The sequence below is a fragment of the Pteropus medius genome, unplaced genomic scaffold (genome assembly GCF_902729225.1).
Source record: "Pteropus medius unplaced genomic scaffold, Ma_sr-lr_union100, whole genome shotgun sequence".
Taxonomy (NCBI): Eukaryota; Metazoa; Chordata; class Mammalia; order Chiroptera; family Pteropodidae; genus Pteropus; species Pteropus medius.
The window spans coordinates 2,823,316-2,847,492 of NW_024355327.1; the positions used below are offsets into that span (position 1 = coordinate 2,823,316).

Below are 24,177 nucleotides of genomic sequence, written 5' to 3' on the forward strand. Positions count from 1 at the left end.
AGCTCTCAACGTAGAAACATGCACATGAAATATATTGGCAAGAGTGTGGGGAAATAGGCATTTTCAGACATTGCTTGTGGGAAAGTAAATTTGGAAATCAATACTGAACACAATTAAAAATGCACATAATTGCCCTGACCTTGAAATTCTTTCTATAGAAATTATTTAGATGCATTTACATGAGTACACAAGACTTTCCAATGCACCATGTTTGTAATAAAGAAGACAAGGGCATAACGTAGTAGGGCATCAATTAAATAAATCATGATACAGCCACACTCTGAAATTATTTACAACTGCAAAGATGAATGAGGGAAATCTACTTACACTGATATGCAAAGTCCTAGAAGATTTATTTCTAATAAAAAAAAAAAAAGCATGGGGCAGTGCATGTCTTAATAACCAACATTTAAGCCAAAGAATGGGGTTCTGATTTCAGCGATAGGATAAACATACTCCATCCTATCTATCATGCTGACTGCAATTATAAATCTTTTTAGAATGCATGGAGCAGCTATATAAGGATGCTGAAAAGCAAACAATAGCAGGTAAATTAGGGAAAGGGTCCAGAATCCACAGGTCTACCAAACTGGTATGGAGTTCACAACTTTTTTCTTTCACTATTGCTCAGCCTGTACCAAAAGGGAGCTGCTCAAAACCCAGATGTGTTCATCAAGTGCAGAAAGAGCGAGCTTCTCCTGATCTGAGGGGTGTGTGTGTGTATGTGTGAGAGAGAGAGATGGGAGGTGTGTGCTCCATTTTGGTTTTTATTTTTCCTTTTTCTGTTCCCCTCTCTTTCAGCCTGAAGGCAATACCTTGGTGTTGGTGGGAACAGATCCTTAAAACTCTATGAGTGGGGAAATTTGTCTCCAACCAGAGGAACTGTGGTTCCAAGAGCATGGAGAGAATCCCATTGCTTTTTTTATCTTCCTATTCTCCATTGGTCCCAAATGCAGACAAAGTAGTGGGAAGTGTACAACAGAGCAGAGAAACTAAAGTATCCCCTCAAATTCATATGTTGAAGTCCTAACCCTCAGTACCTCAGAATGTGACTATATTTGGAGACAGGGTTTTATAAGAAGTAATTAAGGTAAAATGAAGTAATTTGGGTGGGCCCCAATCCAAGGACTGGTGTCCTTATAAGAAGGGATTAGGACACAGACATGCACATGCACAAAGGAAAGACTGTAATGACAGAGCAAGAAGAGAGGCCTCAGGATAAACCAACCCTGCAGGCACTTTGATCTTGAACTTCCAGCCTCCAGAAATGTGAAAAAATAAATTCTGTTGTTTAAGCTACCCTGTCTGTGATATTTTGTTATAGCAGCCGTAGCAAACTAATTTACCAATCTTTCTGGCTAGAGGACTGGGAAGGGAGGCTGTAGCACATCAGAAAGTATTGGGGAGATCATAGAGATGAGGGAGATCAAGAGAGACATCCCTGAAAGCTGTGTATAAACTCCTAGGCTCACTCCCTAGCTTACAGGTACAGATCAGACTTTAAACAGCATACCAAAGGTTTTGCCAACTGAACTACAAGGTAGCACACAGCCCAGGTCCCTGAGACCACTGGGTGGCGCACATGTGGGAAAAGATGGTCTTTCGAAGTTGAAACAATTGGATATCCGTATGCAAAATAACCCTGGACCCAAACCTCACATCTTATATAAAAATTAACTCAGAATTAACCATATATCTAAATGGAAAACTATAAAACTTTAGAAGAAAACATCAAAGAAAAACTTTGGTGTTAGCTAGAGTTCTTAGGTATGATCCCAAAACATGATCCATAAAAGAAAAAACTGACAACTTGAATTTAATCAAAATTTAAACATTTTTCTCTGCAAAAGATACTGTTAAGAAATGGAAAGATATGCCACAGGCTGGGAAAAAATATTTGCAAATCATATATTCAACATTGGACTTGTATCCAGAATATAAACGTATATATAACTTGGTTTTAAAAAAAAACAAACAACCCAACAAAAAAAAAAATGGGCAAAAAATTTAAATGTTTCACCAAAGATGATATATGAATAGCCAATAAGCACACAAAGAGATGCTCAATATCACTGGCCATTAGGGAAATGCAAGTCAAAACCATGATGAGATATAACTACATACCTATTAGAAATATAAATTGGTGAGGATGTGGAGCGACTGGAACTCTTATATTTTTCTTGTTGAGAATACAAAATGGTACAGTCACTCCAGAAAAGTTTGGAAGTTTCTTAAGAGTTAAATATACACTTACCATATAAGCCAGCAATCCCAATTCCACATCATAGAGAAATAAAAATACATGTTCACACAAAACTCTGTACAAAAATTTTTACATTAGCTCTATTCATCATTGCCAAAAACTGGAAACAACTCAAATGTCCTTCAACAGCTAAATGAATAAACTGTGGTACATACATATAATAGAATACTACTCAGCAATAAAAAAGAATGAACTATCTATACACATGACAACTTGGATAAACCTCAAAGGCATTATTTTGAGTGAAAGAAACCAGCCTCAAAAAGTTATATACTGTTATGATTTCAGTCATTTATTATTCTGAAAAAGGCAATAGTATAGCAATAGCGACAGATTATTGGTTGTCAGGAATCAGGAGTAGAGGGCGTAGCTTCACAAGGATAGCAGGAAGGAGTTTGGGGGCGTCATAGAACCACCATGTATCCTGATTGTAGTCATCATTACCCAAATCTATATTAGCTTCAAAAGTCACAGAGCTGCTTTACTGTACGCTCATTTGAAAAAAATATTCTTAAAACACTAAGATTCATGTAAAAAAAGGGAGATACAGACATATATGCTTATACACAAATACCCTTCCCTGTAAACACACAGAAGAAATGAGTCATAGTGGTTGTCGTGGCAGGGGGATGAAGCTGGGTAACTGAGGTTTAGGGATGGGAAGGGCAATTATTTTATGCCTCTCTGTATTACTTGAATTTTTTCCTACAATAAAATGAATCTCCTATTCAAAAACATTGTTTAAAAACAAAATATAAAACACTGGTGCATATGGATATATTGAAAAATATGCGAAAATTATAAGAGATATTTTGCTTATAAGTGGGACATAGAGATTCCCTTTGGGAAAATTTAAACGTTTTGGAGATGGATGGTGGTGGAGGTTGAACAACAATGTGAATGTATTTAATGAGACTGAACTGTATACTTAAAAATGGTTAAAATAGTAAATTTTGTTACGGACATTTTACAATAAAATTCAATCTAATTAGAATATTAGCAAAAGACTTGAACAGACACTTCACCAAAGATGAATTGCACATGAAAAGATATTCAATATCTAATTAACCATTAGAGAAATGCAAATTAAAGTCATGAGGGATACCACTATACATCTATTAAAATGGCTAAAATTAAAAAATATTAGTATCAGGTGCTGGCAAGGATCCAGAGCAAGTGGATATTTTATACATTGCTGGAGGTAATATAAAATGGTATGGCCACTCTGGAAAAACAGTTTGTCTATTTCTTAAAAGTTAAACATACACTTAACCATACAATAGTACTGCTGGGTACTAACCTGAAAAAATGAAAACTTATGTTCAAACAAAAACCTCTAAACCAATGTTCATAGCAGCTTTATTGGTAATAGCTAAAACTGGATACAACCCAAATGTCCTTCAATGGATGAATGAATAAACTGAGTTATACAACTATTTGGCAATAAAAAGGAATGAAATGTTGATACACACAACTTGAACGGATCTCAAGGGCATTAGGTTGAGTGACACTAGCCAATACCAAAGGGTTACATATTGTAAGATTCCATGTATAAAACATTCTTGAAATAACAAATTACAGTGATTGAGAACAGATCAGTGGTTGCCAGGAGATAGGGGTGGCATAAGGTGTGACTGTGAGGTAACATGAGGGAGTTCCTTTGTGGTGATGAAACAATTCCGTATCTTGATTGTGGTGGTAGTTACATGAATCTGTATGAGATAAAATTCTATAGTACTGTACACACATGCAAAAGAATGCATTTAAAACTGGAGAAAGCTGAATAAAGTCTCTCTCGAGATAATAGTATTGTACAAATGTCAATTTGGGGGAGTTGGTAATGTGCTATGGTTATATAAGATTTATCATTGGGCAAAGCTGGTTGAACTCTTTGTGTCTGGACCACAGTCCAAATTCTGGCTTCTATTTTTGCAACTTCTTATGAGTCTTAAAAATCTTTCAAAAGAAAAAATTATAAGAAAAAAAGGAGTAAACTATTGAAACACTTAACAATATGGATGAATCTCAAAAACATTTTACTGAGCTAAAGATGCCAGAAACAAAAGAGTACATACACATCCTATAGTTCCTTGTATTTTAAGTTCTAAAATAAACTAAAATATGATGAAGGAAATAAGATCTGTGGTTTCCTGTGGGGTGATGTGTGGGGAATGACTAGGAGGAGACATGAGGGAAATTTCTGGGGTGGCGGAAATGTGCATTTTGTGTGTAAGCTACATCTAAAAAGTTGGGAGGGTGGCGAAAAGCCTTCTTTAATAAACCTTGCTTGCAATGACACAAAACTAAGTTGATCAAACCCACAGAAATTGAAATTTTTGGATAAAGGATTATCTGACCTTTAGGACAAATGTTCCTGTGACTTTGGAAAGTTTTAATTCTGAGAGAGAAGTGGCCTAGTTGGCCTATTTACACTTTCAAATCCCTTTCTGTACAGTTTATGAACGCAGACTGGTTTTGTAAAGGTTATGGATTTAAAATTCAGCACTTTAATCTTTTTGTCTTTTATGCTTAAATTGAAAATTGTGCTTAGCTTTTCCAAACTGGCCGTTTATAGAGTTTGAAAGGAAAATACATGTACCGATGAATATACCTAATGTCTGAAACACCTACAGTCATTATTTCAAAAGAAAATATTCTCAGCTGAAGCTAGCTGAGTCCTGCAGAGTCACATTGCGCCCCTGACTCAGCCCACCAGATCAGTGTTCCTGGCTTTTTTGACTCTTTATGTAAATAGGATCCAAGAATACAATCCTTTGTCTGGACCACAGTCCAAATTCTGGCTTCTCTTTGGATCATTGTTCCTTCACCTGAGGTCTCCTTTTATTTTGTAATTCTAATCCTGAAATCTTCCAGTGCTGCATGGTGGGAGAGGTGGGAAAGCTGAGACATTTTCATTCTAAGCAGAACCCAGAAACCCCTAAAGGTTAACAACTCAAACTTAAGGGTTTCTCAGGGATGCTGTAGCTGTCTGGGAAGTGCTGGAGTTTCCTGCCAAGGACTGCCAAGACTAGATAATGGCACCAAGTGAGGAGACTTGGAAGGTCTTGACTCTATACCTTAGAGAACATCTTTTCATTTTACAGATGATGAAGCAGAGACCCAGAGATTAAAGGCCATCTCTGTGCAGCTGTCCCCAAATTTATATCTCTATCCCCGCCAAGCTTCTAGCTCTAGGCTCCTATATCAAACTTTGATATGACCCAGTCATCTAAATTGCCTATTCAAAATGGACTCTGACTCCCACCTGCTCCCAGGCTCCTCCCCCTCACCCATACATCCAACCACACACAAACACTCCCCCAAATCTTCCTCTACTCTTCCTCTTCCTTCACAGCAATTCTATTGGTTCCAGTCCCAAATAAGTCTCAAACCTGTCTCCTCTCTTCATCCCTAAACTACCCCCTAGTCCAGGTCTCTATGCAGAAGACTTCCTGGAGTCTACCTGCTTTTGCCCTCCTCCTTCACCTATCATTCTCACTCAGCAACCAGACAAACTCTTGTGATCTAGTCACTCCCCTTCAGCACCACCTTCCCAGAGCCCTAGATTAAATCCAGACTCTGAGGTTGCAGACCTCAGACTGCAGCTCACGGAAAGATTTTGTTTGGAATATCTTGGGGACAAGTGGGGACCACATTGTCCTCAGTGGTCCCACCTGACTTCCAAGGGTCAAACTGAGAGGAATGAGAGGAAGCTTCCAGAAGCTACCAGAAACAGGTGTTTGGCCGGATAAGGCCTCCTGTAAATGCAGGTTGTTGTAACCCCTTCCCAGACAGGACCCAAACTTCTGCTTTAGGAAGAAATGAAAAAAAAAATACCGTTTTGAGTCAATCTTAAATTCAAATCTTGGCTCATTTAACTAAGCTCTGCTTTTTATCCACCTGTGAAATGGAGATAATTACAATACTAATTACCCGAGAAGGTTCCTATGAGAATTAAATGAGCTAGAAAGCACTTACCACAGCACACAGTAGGTGCTTTACGATTCATAAATGAAATCTCTTGTTCTCATTCTAAGGAACCCACAGACAGTGCTGTCCAGGGACTAATAAGGAGGTAAGTTCCCCGTCACTAGCGTGTGTGCAAGCGCTGAGCTACTAGGTGCCCAAAGAATTTCAGTCCCGTCAGAAAGCTAGCCCAAGGTTTCTTAAGGTTCCCCGAGCTTCGAGTTATGCCCTCAAAGTCTGACTTTTGGTCCCCGCGCTTCAAGCACCACCCAGGAATGTGTTCCCGGAGTGCACCCGGCGTGTCAGTAGCCGCCCGCTCTCAACAAAGTTCATGGGAGTCGACTCCCGGGAGAGAGGTCTGACAACAACACGCGACACCCGGCCTCTCACACGTTGAGGGATGGGTGGGGTACGCAGGCGCCGCGCTCTGCCATTGGCCCGCGCGGGGTAGGCGAGGCTCCATACGTCTGCCGCCCGGCTGTGTTGTCATTTGGCGGCGGCTAGAGGACACGGTCAAGATGGCGGCGGTGTCGGGGCTGCTGCGTAGACCCCTTGAGCAGGTAGGCAGCCGCTCTCGGGCCGCGTGACCCTGCGCTACCTCTGCCCACCCTGCGTCTCCTCTGAGCGTCCTTTTTCTCTTCCCGCCAGGTGTCCGGGCTGCTGAGGAGGCGCTTCCACCGGACAGCGCCGGCGGCGCTGCAGGTAGCTGGCTTGGACCCTAGCCGGGCAGGGAGGAGGGGCGCCTCGTCCTGGGGCGGAGGTCCGGGTCGCCCCTGACCGGCGGCCGGTGGGCACTGAGAGGAGAAAGGCGTCCGCTGGCCTTGAAGTCTGCGGACTCCCGCGTCGGACTCGTGCTGCCTCTGCTGAGGCGGGCCGCAAACACACCAGCCTGTTATCCCCTCTACGCTATTGGAATCCGATGGGCGATCTGAGGAAACTAGTCTTGATGCTTCTTCCCTTGAACCCCCACCTTTTTATGTTTTGTTGTAAAATATACATAACACAATTTACTATTTCAAAGTGAGTATTTAGCGGCATTAAAGCCATTCACCATGCTGTGCGGTCATCACCACCATCCATCCTCAAAACTTTATCATCCTCTCAAACAGAAACTTTGTAGTACCCAGTAAACAGTAAGTCCCCGTATCCTCCCTGGTAACCTCTACTGCACTTTCTGTGTCTATAAAATTATCCATTCTTGGTAGACCTGTAAGTGGAATCATACAATTTTGTCCTTTTACATCTGGCTTATTTCACTTAGCACAATGTCTCCAAGGTTCATTCATGTTGTAGCATGTGTCAGAATTTCATTCCATTTTAAAGGCTGAATAATATTCTGTTGTATGCATATACATTTTGTTTATCCTTACATCTTTCCACCTTTTGGGTTTGTAAATAATGCTGCACAAGTATCTGAGTCACTGCTTTCAATTCTTTTGGGCATATATCTAGAAGGAATTGTTGGATCATATAGTAATTCTGTATTCAACTTTTTGAGGACTCTTCCCCCACCCCTTAATTACTAGAGGATTCTACCAACCTATGTAGTAAAATAACTCCTAGACCCTGAAGGCAGTGTTTGGAAATGCATGGCACCTAGTGAGCAGTCAATACTAAGTATTATTTAGGCTTCCTTAACGGTTCTCTGCCCCATGGTATGCCAAGTGTGGAAATAAAACAACCCAGTATATTTTCTACTTAGGAAGTTTTGCCTATGAATTGGTCTGGCCAGCAAGCAGATCTTTTAAGCTTAGATGCACATTAAGAGAAGTGTTCAGTAAGCCTCCCCTTAACACATCCAATCGGAGATTGGCTATGTGTGATAGCAATGTTACTTTCAGAATTCTTTTAACTTTTAAGGAGAAGCCTGTTCTAGAGATAGTTTTTATATTATATACTGTGGGCAGCGTTGATAATTATAAAAGGAGAGAATCTCAATAGTGCAGCTCAGGGATCCCCAACCCCTGGGCCATGGACCAGTACCGGTCCTTGGCCTTTTAGGAACCCGGCCGCACAGCAGGAGGCGGGTAAGCTAGCAAAGCTTCATGTGTATTTGCAGCCGCACCCCAGCGCTAGCATCATTGCCTCAGCTCTACTTCAGATCATCAGGTATTAGATTCTCATAGGAGCACCAGTCCCTGGTACCAAAAAGATTGGGGACAGCTGCAAAGCTTATTGACTGTTTTCCCATGTCCATAACAGGTGACAGTTCGTGAGGCTATAAATCAAGGTATGGATGAGGAACTGGAAAGAGATGAGAAGGTATTTCTGCTTGGGGAAGAAGTTGCCCAGTATGATGGGGCATACAAGGTAACCAAGATATGCGATTGAAAGCTATATAAAATTGAAGTGACCATCTATCCCCAGATACACCTAAAAGTAATGAAGTCATTGCTTAATTGTAGGTTAGTCGAGGCCTGTGGAAGAAATACGGAGATAAGAGGATCATAGACACACCTATATCTGAGGTAAGCCTTCTATCAGGAAACAGACTGTTGAGGGGCATGTCAAAGTGTACACTTTTCTAATTTTTATGGATTTCACTTATGTTTGTATTTTACTTTATAGATGGGCTTTGCTGGAATTGCTGTAGGTGCAGCTATGGTATGCAATCTTCTTTATGAATCTCATCCAAAGAGATTTTTAACATGACCTTTTAAAAACATTTAAATGTTGGAGTAGAGTGGGTTTTTGCCCTTCTTCATTGCTATATTTAGTCTTTTTAATATCTATGTTTTTGTTTTTTCAGGCTGGGTTGCGGCCCATTTGTGAATTTATGACCTTCAATTTCTCTATGCAAGCCATTGACCAGGTTATTAATTCAGCTGCCAAGACCTACTACATGTCAGGGGGCCTTCAGCCTGTGCCCATTGTCTTCAGGGGGCCCAATGGCGCTTCAGCAGGTGTAGCTGCCCAGCACTCACAGTGCTTTGCTGCTTGGTATGGACACTGCCCAGGCTTAAAGGTGGTTAGCCCCTGGAATTCAGAAGATGCAAAAGGGCTTATTAAGTCGGCCATTCGTGATAACAATCCAGGTCAGCAGAGTGACCCTTAGATCTCTTATTTTTTTAAAAATTTATTTATTTTAATTAGTTTTAAGTATACAGTACGTTGGTTAGACATCTATATAGTTCATAAAATGATCCCCGCAATTGCTTCCTCCCTCACCTGACCTTCCACCTAGCCAACATGTTAATGCTAACTGCATACCCTATGCTGTTCTCCCCATCCCCGTGACCATCCTTCAGCTACTAACTTGTACTTCTTTAACCGTTCACTCTCTTCTCCCAACCTCTCCAATCCCCCGCCTCTGTCCGGCACCAAATTGTCCACTATAATTGTGAGTCTGTTTTTGATTAGTTCTTTTTATAACTTAGATTCCACATATAAGTGAAATCATGTAGTATTTATCTTTCTCTTTCTGACTTAAACACCTTCTAGGTCCATCAAAGCAATAGCTTTTCCACCTCTTTCTTATAGTCTGTCTGTGTCTTTTAATCTGAAGTGAGTCTCTTATAGGCAACATTTAGGGATCTTGTTTTCCTTTCCATTCATCCATTCTGTCTTCTAGTTGGAGCACTTAATTCTTTTTCATTTGAGGTACTTGTTGACAGGAATGTAGTTGTTACCATTCTTTATTCCTGTTTTGATACATGTTTTTTCTTCTTAAAGAAGTCCCGCCAACATTCCTGTAATACTGGCTTGGTGGTGATAAATTCCTTTAGCTTATTTTTGTCTGAGAAGCTCTTTATCTGTCCTTCAACTCTAAATGATAGCTTTGCTGGATAAATTATTCTTGGTTTCGATCCTGGGTCTTCATCCTGTCGAATATTTTTTGCCAAGCCCTTCTGTCCTGCATAGTTTCTTTTGAGAAATCAGCTGCCAGTCTTATGGGTGTTCCCTTAAAGGTAATTATCTGTTTTGATGCTTTTAATATTCTTTCTTTGTATTTAACCTTTGGCATTTTAATTATGAAGTGTCTTAGTGTGGGCCTCTTTGGATCCCTGATTTTTGGAATTCTCTGAGCTTCCTGGGGTTTTATGTCCATTTCCTTCACCAGGTTCAGGAAGTTTTCCATCATTATTTCTTCAACAGCTGTTCAGTATCTTGATTTTCTTCAGTTATGCCGATCAGCCAGATATTTGGATCCTTAATAGTGTCCCATACTCTTTAAATTATTTTTATAGTCTTGGCATCTCTTGCCATTCTAATTGAGTGTCCTTGGCTTTCCCGTCCTCTAGATAGGGCATTTGATCCTTTTCCTTATTCACTTTGTTTATTCTGTTTAATATACTTCCCATCTCATATAATGTTCTTCATTTCAGACTGGTTCCCTTTTAAAATTTCTATTTCCATTTTTATGTTATCTCTTCAGTGAAGTTCTCACTGAATTTATCTACACTTCCCAAAAGTTCATTGAGCATCTTTATAACCAGTGTTTCAATTCTGCATCTGTTAGATTACTCGACTCCATTTTATCTGGATCTCTCTGCTGTTCTCTCTTATGGCTTCTGCTTCTTTGTCTTCCCATTTTGGCTGCCTTTCCATGTCTGTTTCTATGTACTAATCAAAGCTCCTAAGTCCCCCTGTCTTATTAGTGTTGATTTGTGAAGTAGGTGTCTGTCTGTCCACTGGCACAGTCCTGAGAGAGATTCAGCTGCAGGCCAAACTTAGCCCAAGCCTCTAGCCCTCTGAGGCCACCTGTTAAGATTGAGCAAGCAATCCACAGATGCTGTGCTTATAGTTGCCTCAAAAGGCCAAGCCAGAAACCGAGGCCAGCTGCCTCCGATGTGAGTCTAGGCACTGCTCAGCAAGGAGCACCTGACTCACTGAAGATACACCTGGATGTGGCTTAGGTGGGGCCGCAAGTTGTGGGAGGCGGGGTTTCAGGGAATCCTCTGGGCGGAGCGACCTCTGTTACCCAGTTTGCTGATGTCCCAGCTGTGGTGGTGCTGTGTCTGTACTGGGAGTGGGGAGGGCTCAACAGGGAACAATGCATCTGCTGGCACTTTTGTACAGAGCGAATTTCGCCTCAGCCTTCACTCCAACAATGTCTCCCTGTAAGTCCCTGGTGCCCCCTGCGTGCAGCCGTGGTGCTCAGAGCGAGCAGGTTTGTCACTGCAAAATCTGCTCGTAGGCAGGCCCCCTTTAAGAGGTGTCTGTATCTACCGCTGCCGCAACCTCGTCTCACTCAGCCACTCGGGACCAGGCAGCCCCACATCCTTGCCCCATCCTATCTTCTGCCATTGTGGGGTGATTTCTTGGACTTCTCCCTAGTTATATGGCTTGTTCATCTAGATCCCAGGCGATTTTTCCTTGCTGCTTGCTCTTTGTTTCCGCCACAGAGGGATAAACAGCCTGTATCATCGTTACCCCCCTCCCCACCCCCGGGTCTCTTTTGAACATCAAAGAACTAAAATGAAATCTTTGCATAGAAGGCACCAATAAAGGCTTTTAACTAAGTTTAGCCATGTCACATAAAATGTTAATGATTTACAGATATAGTAAGAATAGTAAAAAATGTGATGGTTTATTTTCTGACTGTAAGGGGGCCAGCTAGGTAAGGGGGACATTTATTGCATACCTACAACACTGGTTTAACCTCAATAGATAAAATTAGGATTGACCAGACTATAAATGTTGGTACCTAAACCATCCTCAAGGCTACTGGACACAAAAGAAACAAAACTTCCTAATCAGAACAGTGAAACTTTTCACAAAATAAATGATAGTGTTGTGTATGTTTTTATGTACTTATGTTTAAATATTTTTATTTTGCAGTGGTGGTGCTAGAAAACGAATTGATGTATGGAGTTCCTTTTGAATTTCCCTCGGAAGCTCAGTCAAAAGATTTTCTGATTCCCATTGGAAAAGCCAAAATAGAAAGGCAAGGTAAGAGAACTTGTTATACATTTAAACATTGTTTGTAATCCATCCCCTCTGTTTGTGTTAGTCAAATTCAATCTAAATATTGCTCTTTACTTTAGGAAATTATAGGATGAGTTCAAGTTAAGAATGTGTCATACTCTAATACCTCATACATTTGTGCTTTTCTAAATCTAAGTCCAGTAGATTTGAATTTCATTTCTAGGAAGGCTACCACATTCCTCTTCTCACTGGAATGAAGCTCAGTTGAAGATTTTACAAATGAACTTAATTTTAATCTGACCTCTGATCTGTGACCACTTTGTTTTCAGGGACACATGTTACTGTAGTTTCCCATTCAAGACCTGTGGGCCATTGCTTAGAAGCTGCAGCAGTGCTTTCTAAAGAAGGAATTGAATGTGAGGTTAGTGGAAATTCACTTGTTCTTAAAGAATCAGAAAAGTTCTTTTTAAATTTAAGATCCAGAAATAGGAGTTTCAGTTTTGTAACAGGTTAACTAGATGTAAAATCTTCATCACTCAGTTCTGCCTCTGCTTAAAGCTGAGAACCTACTTTTCAAATATCTAGGTTAAGATCCAACCTTGGAGCTGGAGGTTGGGAGAGAAGTCAAAACAAGTCTAACTCATTCATGTCTAGGACCTACCACTTGCTAATTACACTTGAGCAAGTTATGTACCCTAAATCTCAGAACACTTGGAGTGACAGGAGCTTAGAAAGAACAGAGGACATAGTTCCATAGTGTAGCGGTTAGCACGTCTGTTTTACACGCAGAAGGTCCTGGGTTCGCGCCCCAGTGGAGTCACGGTCCATGTTCTACGGCCATGTCACCTGGAACAAGCCCAATGTCTAATCTTGGAAAGTAAACAGTCAGGCCTGGTTAGTACCTGGATGGGAGACTACCTAGGAAGACCAGGTGCTGTAAGCATAAAAAACAAAACAAAACAAAAAACGAACAACAGAGAAGGGAGAGCTGGCGGCTATAGAGAGCAGAGTGGGAATAATACACTTACTGTCCCTTCAGGATAGTTCTAAGAATTACACTTCGTGTTGTGCCTGATACACAATAAGCAGTCAAATGTTAGTTATTATTTTGATGAGAAGGAAGTTAAAGCCAAGGGAGGATAGGTGAATTCGGTAAGTTAATAAGAGCTGCTTGCTGTAGAGATAAAGATCTTTGTTTTAATTACAATTTCTCCTTTATGAATAGGCAGATTAGATTTTCCTAGACCCAGAGATTAATAGGAAACAAAAAAGAAAGTGGAATTATGGGGATAAGGCTGTATTTGTGATACAGTGACTCTATAAAGCTTACCTATTATCTGTTTAGGTGATAAATATGAGAACCATCAGACCAATGGACATTGAAACAATAGAAGCCAGTGTCATAAAGACCAATCATCTTGTAACTGTGGAAGGAGGCTGGCCACAATTTGGAGTAGGAGCTGAAATTTGTGCCAGGATCATGGAAGGTATTTCAGAGAAACTGGTTTTAGAATAGTCAAGCCGTATTAAACATTGTATATCTGAATACTGGATAAAGATATCGAAAGCTAAGGGTGGCCAAATAACTAGAATTTTCAACTTGTCAGCTTGGCATTTTTCTTTTGAGTAAATGCATTAAAAAGCAAAACCAGAACAAATTCCAGTTAGCATTCTTTTAGCTTTTGACTGGTCTTCAGGAAGCCACACCTCTTGTGCACAGGAGGTAATGTTCATCGGGCTTTTCTTGCCTCTCTCAGTTGAGCTTCCTTCTCTCCTAGGCCCTGCATTCAATTTCCTGGATGCGCCTGCAGTTCGTGTCACTGGTGCTGATGTCCCTATGCCTTACGCAAAGATTCTAGAAGACAATTCTGTACCTCAGGTTAAAGACATCATATTTGCAATAAAGAAAACATTAAATATTTAGTTTTGACTTCAATTTCAAGTCATTTGGGATCTATTTAAAATATTTGCTGATACCACCTGGGTTGTACTATAAGACCTTATGATTCATAAATGTTTTTGTACTTGAAGAAGTTTAAATGTGCTTGTATGTGGAAATCTCTCCATTCTTTCCTGCCCTAAAATGTAAAATTTTACCCTCTCACTGGAAGGACAAGATATGATTGTGGCAGAGTCCTGATGAAAGATATATCCAAAAAAGACAGCTTATGTGTAAAAGTAAAAGCATATAATCTACATTTACTGTTAGATTGTTTTGATAAGGAATAAAGGAATTCCTAACTGACTAATTGTATTTTTATATCCTTGAAAATAAATATGGAGTGGAAGTCTATTAAGAAATTTGTGTCATCAGGAACTAATCATTACTCACCTAGACCTCATCATACTTAAAACAGGAACTTGTCTAGACTCTTCAGATGCCTAATTCTAATAGGATTCTCTTTAAAATTAAAGCAAAATTCATATCAGGTATTTTCCCATTGCCCAAAAACAGACCTGCCATACATTGCCTTCTCCAGAAGTTGAGATGGAAAAGACAGGTTTAAATTAGTTACAGAAGCATACAAGAGATACCTAATTTAGCAAGACACGATTATTAACTCTTATTAAGAGGGAAAATATGGCACAACAGAAATAGGATAGTGGGAAGAAAATTTTGGAAATACTGTGTGGATCTGGTCTTTACAAAAACTACTACAAAAAGTTACTATTTGAAATATTTAGCCAAGCTACAGACAACACGTTTTCTTGACATGGTTTATTTTAATAAAAAATACAGCTGAACATTTATTACAGATTACATGAAACTATAGACAATGACATTCTCTCTGCATAGTAACCAACACTGAAGTGTGTACTTGAATTTTTAAATGGATTATTTATAATCCTTTAAAGTGCAGTTTATTTAAGGGTTTAAGCAAATCATAGGATAAAGGATCTAATAAATGAGTAACATTTAACGATGATGTATTTGAATATTTCAAAAATCAGAATTCTATAGATGCCAAATTCACTTGTGTTGTAATAATAATCCCCCACAAACCACAAACTCGACTTAATTGCTGAGGAGTAAGATCCCCTAATTGGCAAGAGCTTTATCTGATGCTAACATTTTTTGTCTGTTCATACATTCTAACTATAAGGAACTATGAGTAGAGTAGTTACTTTAGCAGCCCTGAGTTCTATAATGACAACAGTATTTCTGTTAGAACTTAGAGAATGTTACAAATTTTCCCTATTGTATTTGAAGGGAAAATGAAGAACTCAGTTGCTTCCTTGACTCTTGTGATACAACTATGCTTTGGGCTACAGTGTTAATGTTTACGATGAAATTAAGATAGCAAAAATTGGGAGTTTTCTAAGAAATAACCAGAAAATGCTTTAGAGAAATAAACCATGAGAGGAACATCTCTAGGAGCTGTCTGATGGGAAGGATTGCAACACAAAGGCCATTCACAGCTGTCTGAATATTGTCATTGTTTTCGTTCTTGTTCATTTCCTTCAGTTGGTAAAAATATTGATTCTAATATGCTGCTGCCCCAAAAAGATGGCCATTAGAGGATGAACAAGACTCTTTTAAAATAGTAATAAAGGAGCAAAATTTTTCTTAAGGCAGCAATGCCAGCCTGATTTTAATCTACTTGACTATTTTCCTCTTGAAAAGCCCCTCACATGAGCATCTGCAAAACAGTATGTGGCTGAACTGGCTCAGCAATTATTCATCCGGGAAGAGGGTACTTTAAGGGTTGGAGGTGGGAAGAAGAAGAAAAGAACTTTTCCCTCCAAGTGTAAACACGAAGCTTTAGCCGATCTTAGGAGCACTATGATCACAGGTTTCGGCTTTCCTCAAAGTTCCTTTTTGGAAATTCTGGATGGAGCTGAGTAAGGCCCCTCGGCTCAAGCCATTCACAGCCTGGGGCAGGAGCTGTGTGGGCGCCTCTGTGCTAGAAGGAGGCAGGGAGCTGCTGGTGGTGGTGGAGGTGGAGGAGGTGGAGGTGGAGGTAAAGTGGAAATCCCTGTGGAGGAAAAGAGACAGTCAGCATCATTTCTCCAAACACCCTGCACACATGCCACTGCTCAGCCTTGGGCAGACTGGACTTTGGTGAGACCGCAAGTGTTTTCCCCCACAGAGACCAACATACCCACTGCTGTATGACTTTTAAAATACTGAACAAGAAAGCTAGAAGCATCAAAAGGGAATTTAGAGGTTGCCATTTATCCCAAATAGGAGTCATGTGAGAAAAGACTGAACAAATATCACAGATCACATCAAGCTATACATAGTGACATTCTCAGCATAAAAGAGGCTCTAACTCCATTTCCAAATTTTAGTAATGGTCCCCAAAGAAAAGTTCTATCACTACGGCCATGCCATCCTGAACATGCCTGATCTCGTCTGATCTCGGAAGCTAAGCAGGGTTGGGCCTGGATAGTACTTGGATGGGAGACCACCTAGGAAGACCAGGTGCTGTAAGTGTTGGAAGGAAGGAGGGAGGGAAGGATGGAGGGAGGGAAGGAAGAGAGAGAGAGAGAGAGAGAGAGAGAAGAAAGAGAAAAGAAGAAAAAAGAGAAAAAGAAAGAAAGGAAAGAAAGAAAAGGAGAGGGAAAGGGAAGGGAAGGGAAGGAAAGGAAGAAGGAAGAAACAAACAAAAGAAAAGTTCTATCAGCTCTTTAGCCAGGTCCCAGACAGCCCTATCTACTCCTGAGCTAGCAATTAAAGATAGACACCTGTATGCACAGAGTTGGGCTACCTGAATATCGATTAATAATAAGGGATAAACAGTTCTTTAGCTGCTCCAACACACACAATATTTGAAAGATGTGATTTAATATAAAATGACAAACCACTCAGGATTCTTGGCAAGGAATCCTTGCCAAGTGCCTGCTGGGTTATGGGCTCCCCAGGGGCATCTGTCTCAAATAATCATTTCCTATTAGGCTGCATTAAAAAATATAAAAAACTAAAAATTATTGCAATGCAAAGCAGGTGGCAAAGGGCTTTCTCTCCCCAGCAATAGCACTCTCAGGGAGGAGACTTCCTCAAGCACCCTTCCTTCCACTGTGGCCCAACCCGGGAACAGAATGGAACCACATTAACCCTACATCTTTGCTGACACATCGAGAGAGACTGGAATGCTGAGCTCTACCCCAGTGAGCAAGGAGAAGGGAACGGGACAGGTGTCTGAAACTTCCCTTAGCTTCTGGGCACACAAACATTTGGCACTTGAATTTTACAGTTTTGAATTAATAAATGACTTGTTCTCCCAGGTTGAAATAAACACTGAATACAGAAAAAGCCCTGCTCTGAAGAACTTGCCTGTGTCACAGAGTTGTCCCACTTTCTGTTAACTTGCAGCTCTTGATACCTCTACTCATCTGCTTCTAGTCTTTCCTTCTACCCCTACCTAGGGCTACACAAGGGAGACATTCTGCTGGGTGGTCCCTCCTCTAAACTACTGAGCTGTGATGTTAACAGGTAAACATACCAATCATCACTTGAGTTTATATGAATGAGTGGTTCAGGATCACCAATAAAATACATAAGTGCATGACAAGCAATGGTTAAGGTATGATAGGTAATGGTTAAAGTCTTGTGTTTCATAGAAAACGACTTACCTTCCTCTACATCTTTACCCAAACCTAAGGCAGCTGAAATTAAAGAATCATACAGAGACACACACTCATGCACTGTAATCTCAGAATTCTCAAATAACAGTGATATAGCAATAGAAATGAACATTAAATACAGACAAATGAACAAAATGTAATTTCCGTTGGTATTATACAATAACAAATAACATGAATGAAGTTTGATTATGTTCTATGCCAGGGTGGATTGTGAGAAAATGCTCCTGGCTTTATGTTACAGGGTTACAAAGATAAAAAGGACTTTACACCTGAAATGAGTGTTGAGGTGAGAAGAGCAGGGAGAATAAGTGTGTGATATAAGCTTTCCCCTGAATGGGGTTTCTGGATAGCAACCAGTGAAATACCAGGAAGAGTGGAGATCGCCTCTGAAGGCTCTTGGAACTAAATGCAGCAGAGAGAGAGTCTGGAAGAGTGAGCAGGCACCAATACCAACCCCCTTCCACCCAAAGACCAGAAAAAGGCAGCAGAATCTGAACCTGACCTTCAGGGCCTAATATGCATCAGATAACCATCAGTGTTTCTGCCTTCCAGCTCTGTGCTTTGAACCTGGCAGAAGAGTCACTGCATTAGAGATGAGATGACAGGCCGTGGGCTGCAATAGCACTTGTGTCCTAAAGGCAAAACACTGGCCGTCCAGAGACTGATACACCTTCAGCCTAGGATTCTGGGAAGCTAAAAATGGGTCTTGGGGGCTGAACTTGGGTATGGGTTGCCATCTCAGCACAGAACAAAACTGCTTGGCCTTCACAAGGAACCAACCCTTGACACTCTAGCCCTACTACCAGGTGCTCAAACTTAAAGGTGTAAATTCACTACCATAGAGTTTGGGAGTTGGGGATGATGTCTGGTAAATGGATCTTCATTTTCCAAGTAAAGGCTGAGATTGTTACCACTTTCAATAAATCTCTGAATATGTTAGTGTAAATAAACACACTGTCCAAAGTGCCACAGGGTAACCGTGTCTATAAAGCAAATGGAAGGCTGAGGGCTATGTGAAAGGCAAGGCTGCTCATCCAGGGGCACAGAGGAAGGTCACCTGATGTCTGCTCACAGAGGGCTGAATCAATCTTAAACAGCCTAATGTCCCATGAGGTCTACTTTTCCTCACTGAGCCCATGAGAACCAGGGCAGATCTCTATGTGCACAATTAGGGGAAGGGAGGTTGGAACTCAGCTCGCTAGCTCAGGGCACTCTGGGAGGGGAGCGAAGTTCCAGGAGTCAGAAGGTCAATGCTGGAGGAGGCAGGAACACAGACCCAGGGACTCAGTCTCTGAATACAAGCTCCATCTTTTTTTTTTGCTTTTTGCTTTTCCTTTTTGCCTTTTCTATGGTCCACAAGCTTCCTCGAAAGGTTCATTCGGGCTTAAGTTACAACACATTATTAACAATGGGGGGAAGGGAGGAATGTTAACAAGGGCCAAATTCAGAGTTTGCTGTTTGGCCTGTGACAAACCTGAGAACAACTGTGAAATGCCTGCGCTCCCCTACTCCTCAAATGTGAATGAGCTGCTCTCCAACAAAAGGCCTCCAAAAGCCCTTATCCTCCTTTCCTTATCCCCAGGCCGTAGACAAAACTGGACAGAGTCCATGTTAGATTGATTACTACCTGAATTCATACAGCTTTGAAAAATATTGGTCTATAACAACCCAGGATGAGGAATGCTCTAAAACAGCGTATCTACAATTATAACCAGGTCAGCCCTGATCTCTCCAATCTTACTTCCTCTTAGACAAATACCCCAAGAGCCAACTACTCTACCCTTCCCAGAATTCCATCCACCAAACCAACTGGGAGACTGGCAATCCAGCAGGGGCTCTGGAACAGGCCATCGACTATTGCAGCAAGAGCATTAACAGCTTAGTTCTAGGGGAGAAACACCTTGCCAGAAATATCCTCGCCAGCCTTGTAGAAGGGATGTCTAAGTGTCCCCTTTCCTTGGGGCCAACTTAGCAGGGGCAACCTACAGGTGTCTTGGTCCACACAAAGAGGTGGGGAGGCCACAGGGCCACCACACCAACACCAGACCTGTCAGCTACCCTCCAGAGGGAATGGAGAGCAGTGACCCCTGGAAGCAGGCAGCACGCAGTTCTTGTCAACTGCCTTTGCCTTTGCATCAAACGGATGAGGAGGCTGCACTCATGTCTCAACTCAAGAATTATTAAGGATGCTTAAAAAAGAACCATTTCTCCCTGTTGCCAGGTATAAAAGACAGTAAGTTGTCTCTCCATAACCAAGAACTCAATCGCCTAATACCCTTTCCTCTTCATCAGAATAACAAAGAACCAACATTTTCGCAGCAACAAAATGTTTTGAGGTCCTAGTTTCCAAAATCAAAATATACCAAAATGCCATACAGTTGATTTGCAGGTTTTAGAGCTATATTTTAAAACCAAAATCAGGGTGAAAATGAAAATTTTGAAGGTCATGATGAAAATGAAATGAATGTAAATGAAGTCACGTGGGTGCTTTTTAAAGATGCTGTATTTCATTTAAATATTCGGATAAGGAAATCATCTCAAATCTGCTTTCCCATTTGTTAGTCATTTCAGCGATCTAGATACACTAGTTCCCATTTCACCTACAGAAAGAGAGCATCTTTAAAGTTAGAGAAATCATATAGCTTACTTTACCGAAAATTCACGTTCAAAATGGTGCATGCTCTACTGAAAACAGCAAAGAGAAAGAGAGAAGGGACACAAGTCATTACTCAGATTTTAGTGTCATTTAATCAAATAGTAAGAGACAGTAAAATATTAGTCTGAATCACATGCTGATTATTCTCACTGCCAAACTAGGAGATACTTAAGTTAAGCACTAAACGAACTGGTATGTAAACACGATTGTGACCCCTTCAGAACATGGCAAACATACTAATATGGTAATCAATGAGTCGCTTTCCTTGTTCTTTTTTTTTCTGTTTCTGAGCCAGTTAGATGTTATTTTTCTTTATTTACAAGCACAACACTCACTTCAAAAGACCCACGAAGGTTTTACCTCCTCTGAAAAGTGGAACGGGTACTGGGAGTATATTTAGTCCTATTACTAAATAAAGACAGTTTATCAAGAGGGGAGAAAAATTAGAACTCACCACTTTTTTCCAAGCAAGACTCCTACAGTCTAAAATGGAGACCTGTCTTTTCAAAGTTGGGAAGGGCAAGAGCACAGGGCAGGTGTCGGGTGGAGCTCCTGGGCAGGAGCATGTGGGCGCCCCTCCCCTGAAGTCTGCTGGGTCTAGAGTCTGAATCGGGCAGTGAGTGGCATTAGCTTACTTAAGGCTGTAAAACTATTTAAAAAACAAAAACAAAAACGAGGTAAACATTTCTCCTGTCTTTTTAACTGACTAAATTTCAGGCGAGATATGAAGGATAACACTTTCACTGACGGTGAATCCCAGAGTTCCTAATGAACCAATCTGCCCCCCTGCCTGGATGCCTGGAAATAATCCCTTCCTCTGGGGAGAGGCCGGGACATGAGGCCCCTGTGGGACTGGTTTGGCAGACCACTCACACAGTGCAGCTCTGCGAGCATGCTGGGGATACTTCCTGCCCCATCCCCTTCCCACATCAGCTGAGGGCTCTGGGGAGGGAAGGAACTTACACACTTGGGTTTGGAGTGGGGTGGGGAGGGCTGTAGGGGACAGGAAAACAAAAACAACTCACTGTTCAGGGAAGCACCGAGGGCAGACCTGTTCATCCCAAAGATGGCGATCGCTTTGTGTACATGTAGGTTTTGATCAAAATTCTTATGGCCAGAGACATTGATTTTGAACCTAAAATGGGTTTCACACTTTGATTTGGCTACATAAATTCTGGAAACTCTAACATTCTAAATAACTTCATCTCTTTTTTGTGTGCCTTATTTATTCTTAACCCTCCTTCCTGTGATCGAGCTCTCAGTCACTCGGTGTCCATAAGGCTATGCTTTCCCTCCTCCAGCTCCCATCCAGATATGAAACTTTTCTCTCTCTCCAGTCAGTCTTACAGACTGGTTTTCTACAAACTGCCAGCTCTCTTCAAAATTACCGCTTAAAATTATGAACTGCAAGCCGGAAGGGCTAGAATTCTTTTGCAGGGCATTCATAGCTTATACCTGATAGCTTATAAAGCATTGCCATGTACATTATCTATCTAATAAAGACCAGGAAGATTTTTTAAAGACAGCTTTAAAGAATGGAAATTACTTACCCAAGGTCACAGCTGGAAAGTGGAGGAACTAAGTAAGACCCAAGCCTGGGGTTTCTGCCTCTACTTTCAAGGTGCTTTTCACATCAGCCAAGCACAGCCGTGAAGTGCACCCAAGAGAGCAGGCAGGCAATAAAGACTGGAAGGGTAAATGAGCAAAGACAGAGCCAGGTCTGAATCCTGGCTCTGGCGTCCCCCACTTGTGTGACCTTGGTCAAAGTCCTTTAATCCCTCTAGAGCCTCAGTTTCTTTGTAAAATGGAGCTCTACTAGAATCCATTCTCCTTGGATAGTAAGGTATCCATGAGGATTAAATGAAACAATCACAATAAAGCACTTAGAACAGTGCCTAGCACAAAATAAGTGCTCAAAATATGTTAAATGTGATTATTAAAAACAAGAATCTAGGACTTCCTGCTTACTTAGCTTTCCCAAAATACTCTTTGCAAACCCGTTTAAAAATTTTTAAAAAAACACAAAAGCAAGGCAGCAGGCCTGCCTGCTCCCAAAAGGAGGCTTGGGGAGGAATATTTGTGTGTGTGTAAATTAGGACCTTCTAAACCACTCAGCTCTATGAATTCAGAATGTAAATACTAGTTGGTGACATTTACCATGAAATATGTCAGGATAAAGAATTTTAAGGTTCTTGAAAGAGTGACCTTCTAGAGGCAGGAAACAACCTTTAGCAGGAAAAAAAAAAGGCTAGGAATATTCTGAGAAAAAAAAAAAGTTTGAGAATCTCATCCCACCTAATGAAACTGCCAGCAGACTTAGGGAAATGATAGTTCTCCCACCAATTTGAGAAGGAGCTGAAAAAGGGGCCCCAGGGCAGATAGGTACAGTAAAACAGGACAGACCCCAGCTCTTACACACATGCTGAAAAGGGCTCATGAGAATAAGATGCCTTCAATTAGAAACATGTCACTTCTGCCTCATCTTAAAAGTAGCTAAGCTTAAGACTACCCTCGGCTACCACGAATGTGCTTAAAATTAACTCTTTTCAGGAAGAAAGGCAATGCTGTCTAAATGAAGTTGCCTAAGTTAATTTATTGCTGAACAAACTGCCAAAGGGAGCATCCACAGTAGATCTAGAGTATTCTTGACGAGAAGAAAGTGTGAGATAGTCTTCTCTAACTCCCACCCTTTTGCCTTTTACAGAGGAGGTAATGAAAACCCAGACTTGGAAAGTGACTCACTCATTCAAGGTCTCCCGGTAACAGCGTACTGTGTGCGGGCACTGTTCTAACCTCGTAAGCACTGGATCCTGTTAATAACCTGACAAGGCAGGCACTGTTATCCTCATTTACAAAGAGAAAACCTGAAACCCAGGGAGGTTAAGTGTCTTGTCCAAGGTCCCAGGACTAGCATGTGGTGGCTCTCAAGTTTAGGTTCCCTGGCCCAAAGTGCAGTTCCCAAGAGCTCCCAATTGAGTTGTGTTTGAGATGGCACATTTATCAGGGATTCTTTTTTAATACGAGCCCTGGAAAATGAAAACTTTTTCTTCATTTCTTGAGAAAATTGCATTTCATCATAAAGCTGGAAGATACTCTCTTTGACTTAGTTCCCAGATAGACCATAAACTTGGCCTAGGAGTAAAGACATAAATTGGAGTAAATGTGACTCCAGCAACAAGATGGGCAGTGTGTGGAGAGACAGCAGGAAAGATAAGCCCAATGAGAAGCCTGGCCTCCTGCCCTGGGAAAAAAGACCAATCTAAGCAGGGTCTGACAAGCCAGAAGTTGCAACCCGTGGGCTGAGAGTCTACCCTAACCCAGCAGAGGCCTTGAAGGCACAGCAAGCCTAAGCAACCCACCCACAAGGATATACCGAGCATCTCCCATGGGTTCAGCAGCATGAGGGCTACCATCTATTTTGTAGCTCTTGCACAGAACAGAAGCTCAAGCTGCTGCCTGTTGGTGGACTAGTTTTTAAGGTGGAGTCTCTGTTTAGGGAGGGGCACTTTTATTACCACGGTCAGACTCCAAGGAAAGCATTTGTTTGAATTGTGTCTATCATTTTGGTGCTCCCAAGAGGTGCTGGAAATAGGACTCAACTCCAGCTGCGGCCTTATCTGTAACCCAGGGTCAAGCACAGTGTCTGGCATCCTATAGGATCTCAATAAATGCATCTTGAGTAACTAAATGAATAAACTCACTGTGGGTACCCCACTTAGGGCCTCAAATGCTAGGTTGACAGGCCAATGGCTAGTTCTCATTTTCATGAGATGCATTACAATAAATGCCCAGCAGAGGTCAGAGCACTGTCTTTGGGGCTAAGTTGATAATTTCA

General features: G+C 41.2%; 2 protein-coding genes and 1 pseudogene across 2 annotated transcripts in view; 2 read left to right on the top strand and 1 right to left on the bottom strand.

The window, feature by feature from the left end:
• Nucleotides 1-6,634: 6,634 nt before the first annotated feature.
• Nucleotides 6,635-14,398, top strand: PDHB (pyruvate dehydrogenase E1 subunit beta). Its single transcript, XM_039858556.1, has 10 exons — nt 6,635-6,789; nt 6,878-6,931; nt 8,432-8,539; nt 8,635-8,697; nt 8,798-8,833; nt 8,979-9,264; nt 12,011-12,121; nt 12,427-12,518; nt 13,443-13,584; nt 13,876-14,398. Exons 1-10 carry the CDS (start codon nt 6,748-6,750, stop codon nt 14,019-14,021), a joined length of 1,080 nt encoding a protein of 359 aa, XP_039714490.1. The 5' UTR covers nt 6,635-6,747; the 3' UTR covers nt 14,022-14,398.
• Nucleotides 14,399-14,801: 403 nt separating this feature from the next.
• The window catches only part of PXK (PX domain containing serine/threonine kinase like), a 70,116-nt gene continuing 60,740 nt past the window's right edge, over nt 14,802-24,177 (bottom strand). The window contains 2 exon segments of the mRNA XM_039858555.1: nt 14,802-16,015; nt 16,018-16,074. Coding sequence (XP_039714489.1) covers nt 15,861-16,015; nt 16,018-16,074 — 212 coding nt within the window. The 3' untranslated portion in view covers nt 14,802-15,860.
• Nucleotides 16,418-16,535, top strand: LOC120599551 (uncharacterized; annotated as a pseudogene).

Bases quoted from the DNA above. Each gene is read 5' to 3' on its own strand.
- PDHB (XM_039858556.1), top strand. From the start codon at position 6,748: ATGGCGGCGGTGTCGGGGCTGCTGCGTAGACCCCTTGAGCAG. The intron at 8,834-8,978 runs GTATGCAATCTT...TTGTTTTTTCAG, and splicing joins TTGCTGTAGGTGCAGCTATG to GCTGGGTTGCGGCCCATTTG. The intron at 12,519-13,442 runs GTTAGTGGAAAT...TTATCTGTTTAG, and splicing joins AAGAAGGAATTGAATGTGAG to GTGATAAATATGAGAACCAT.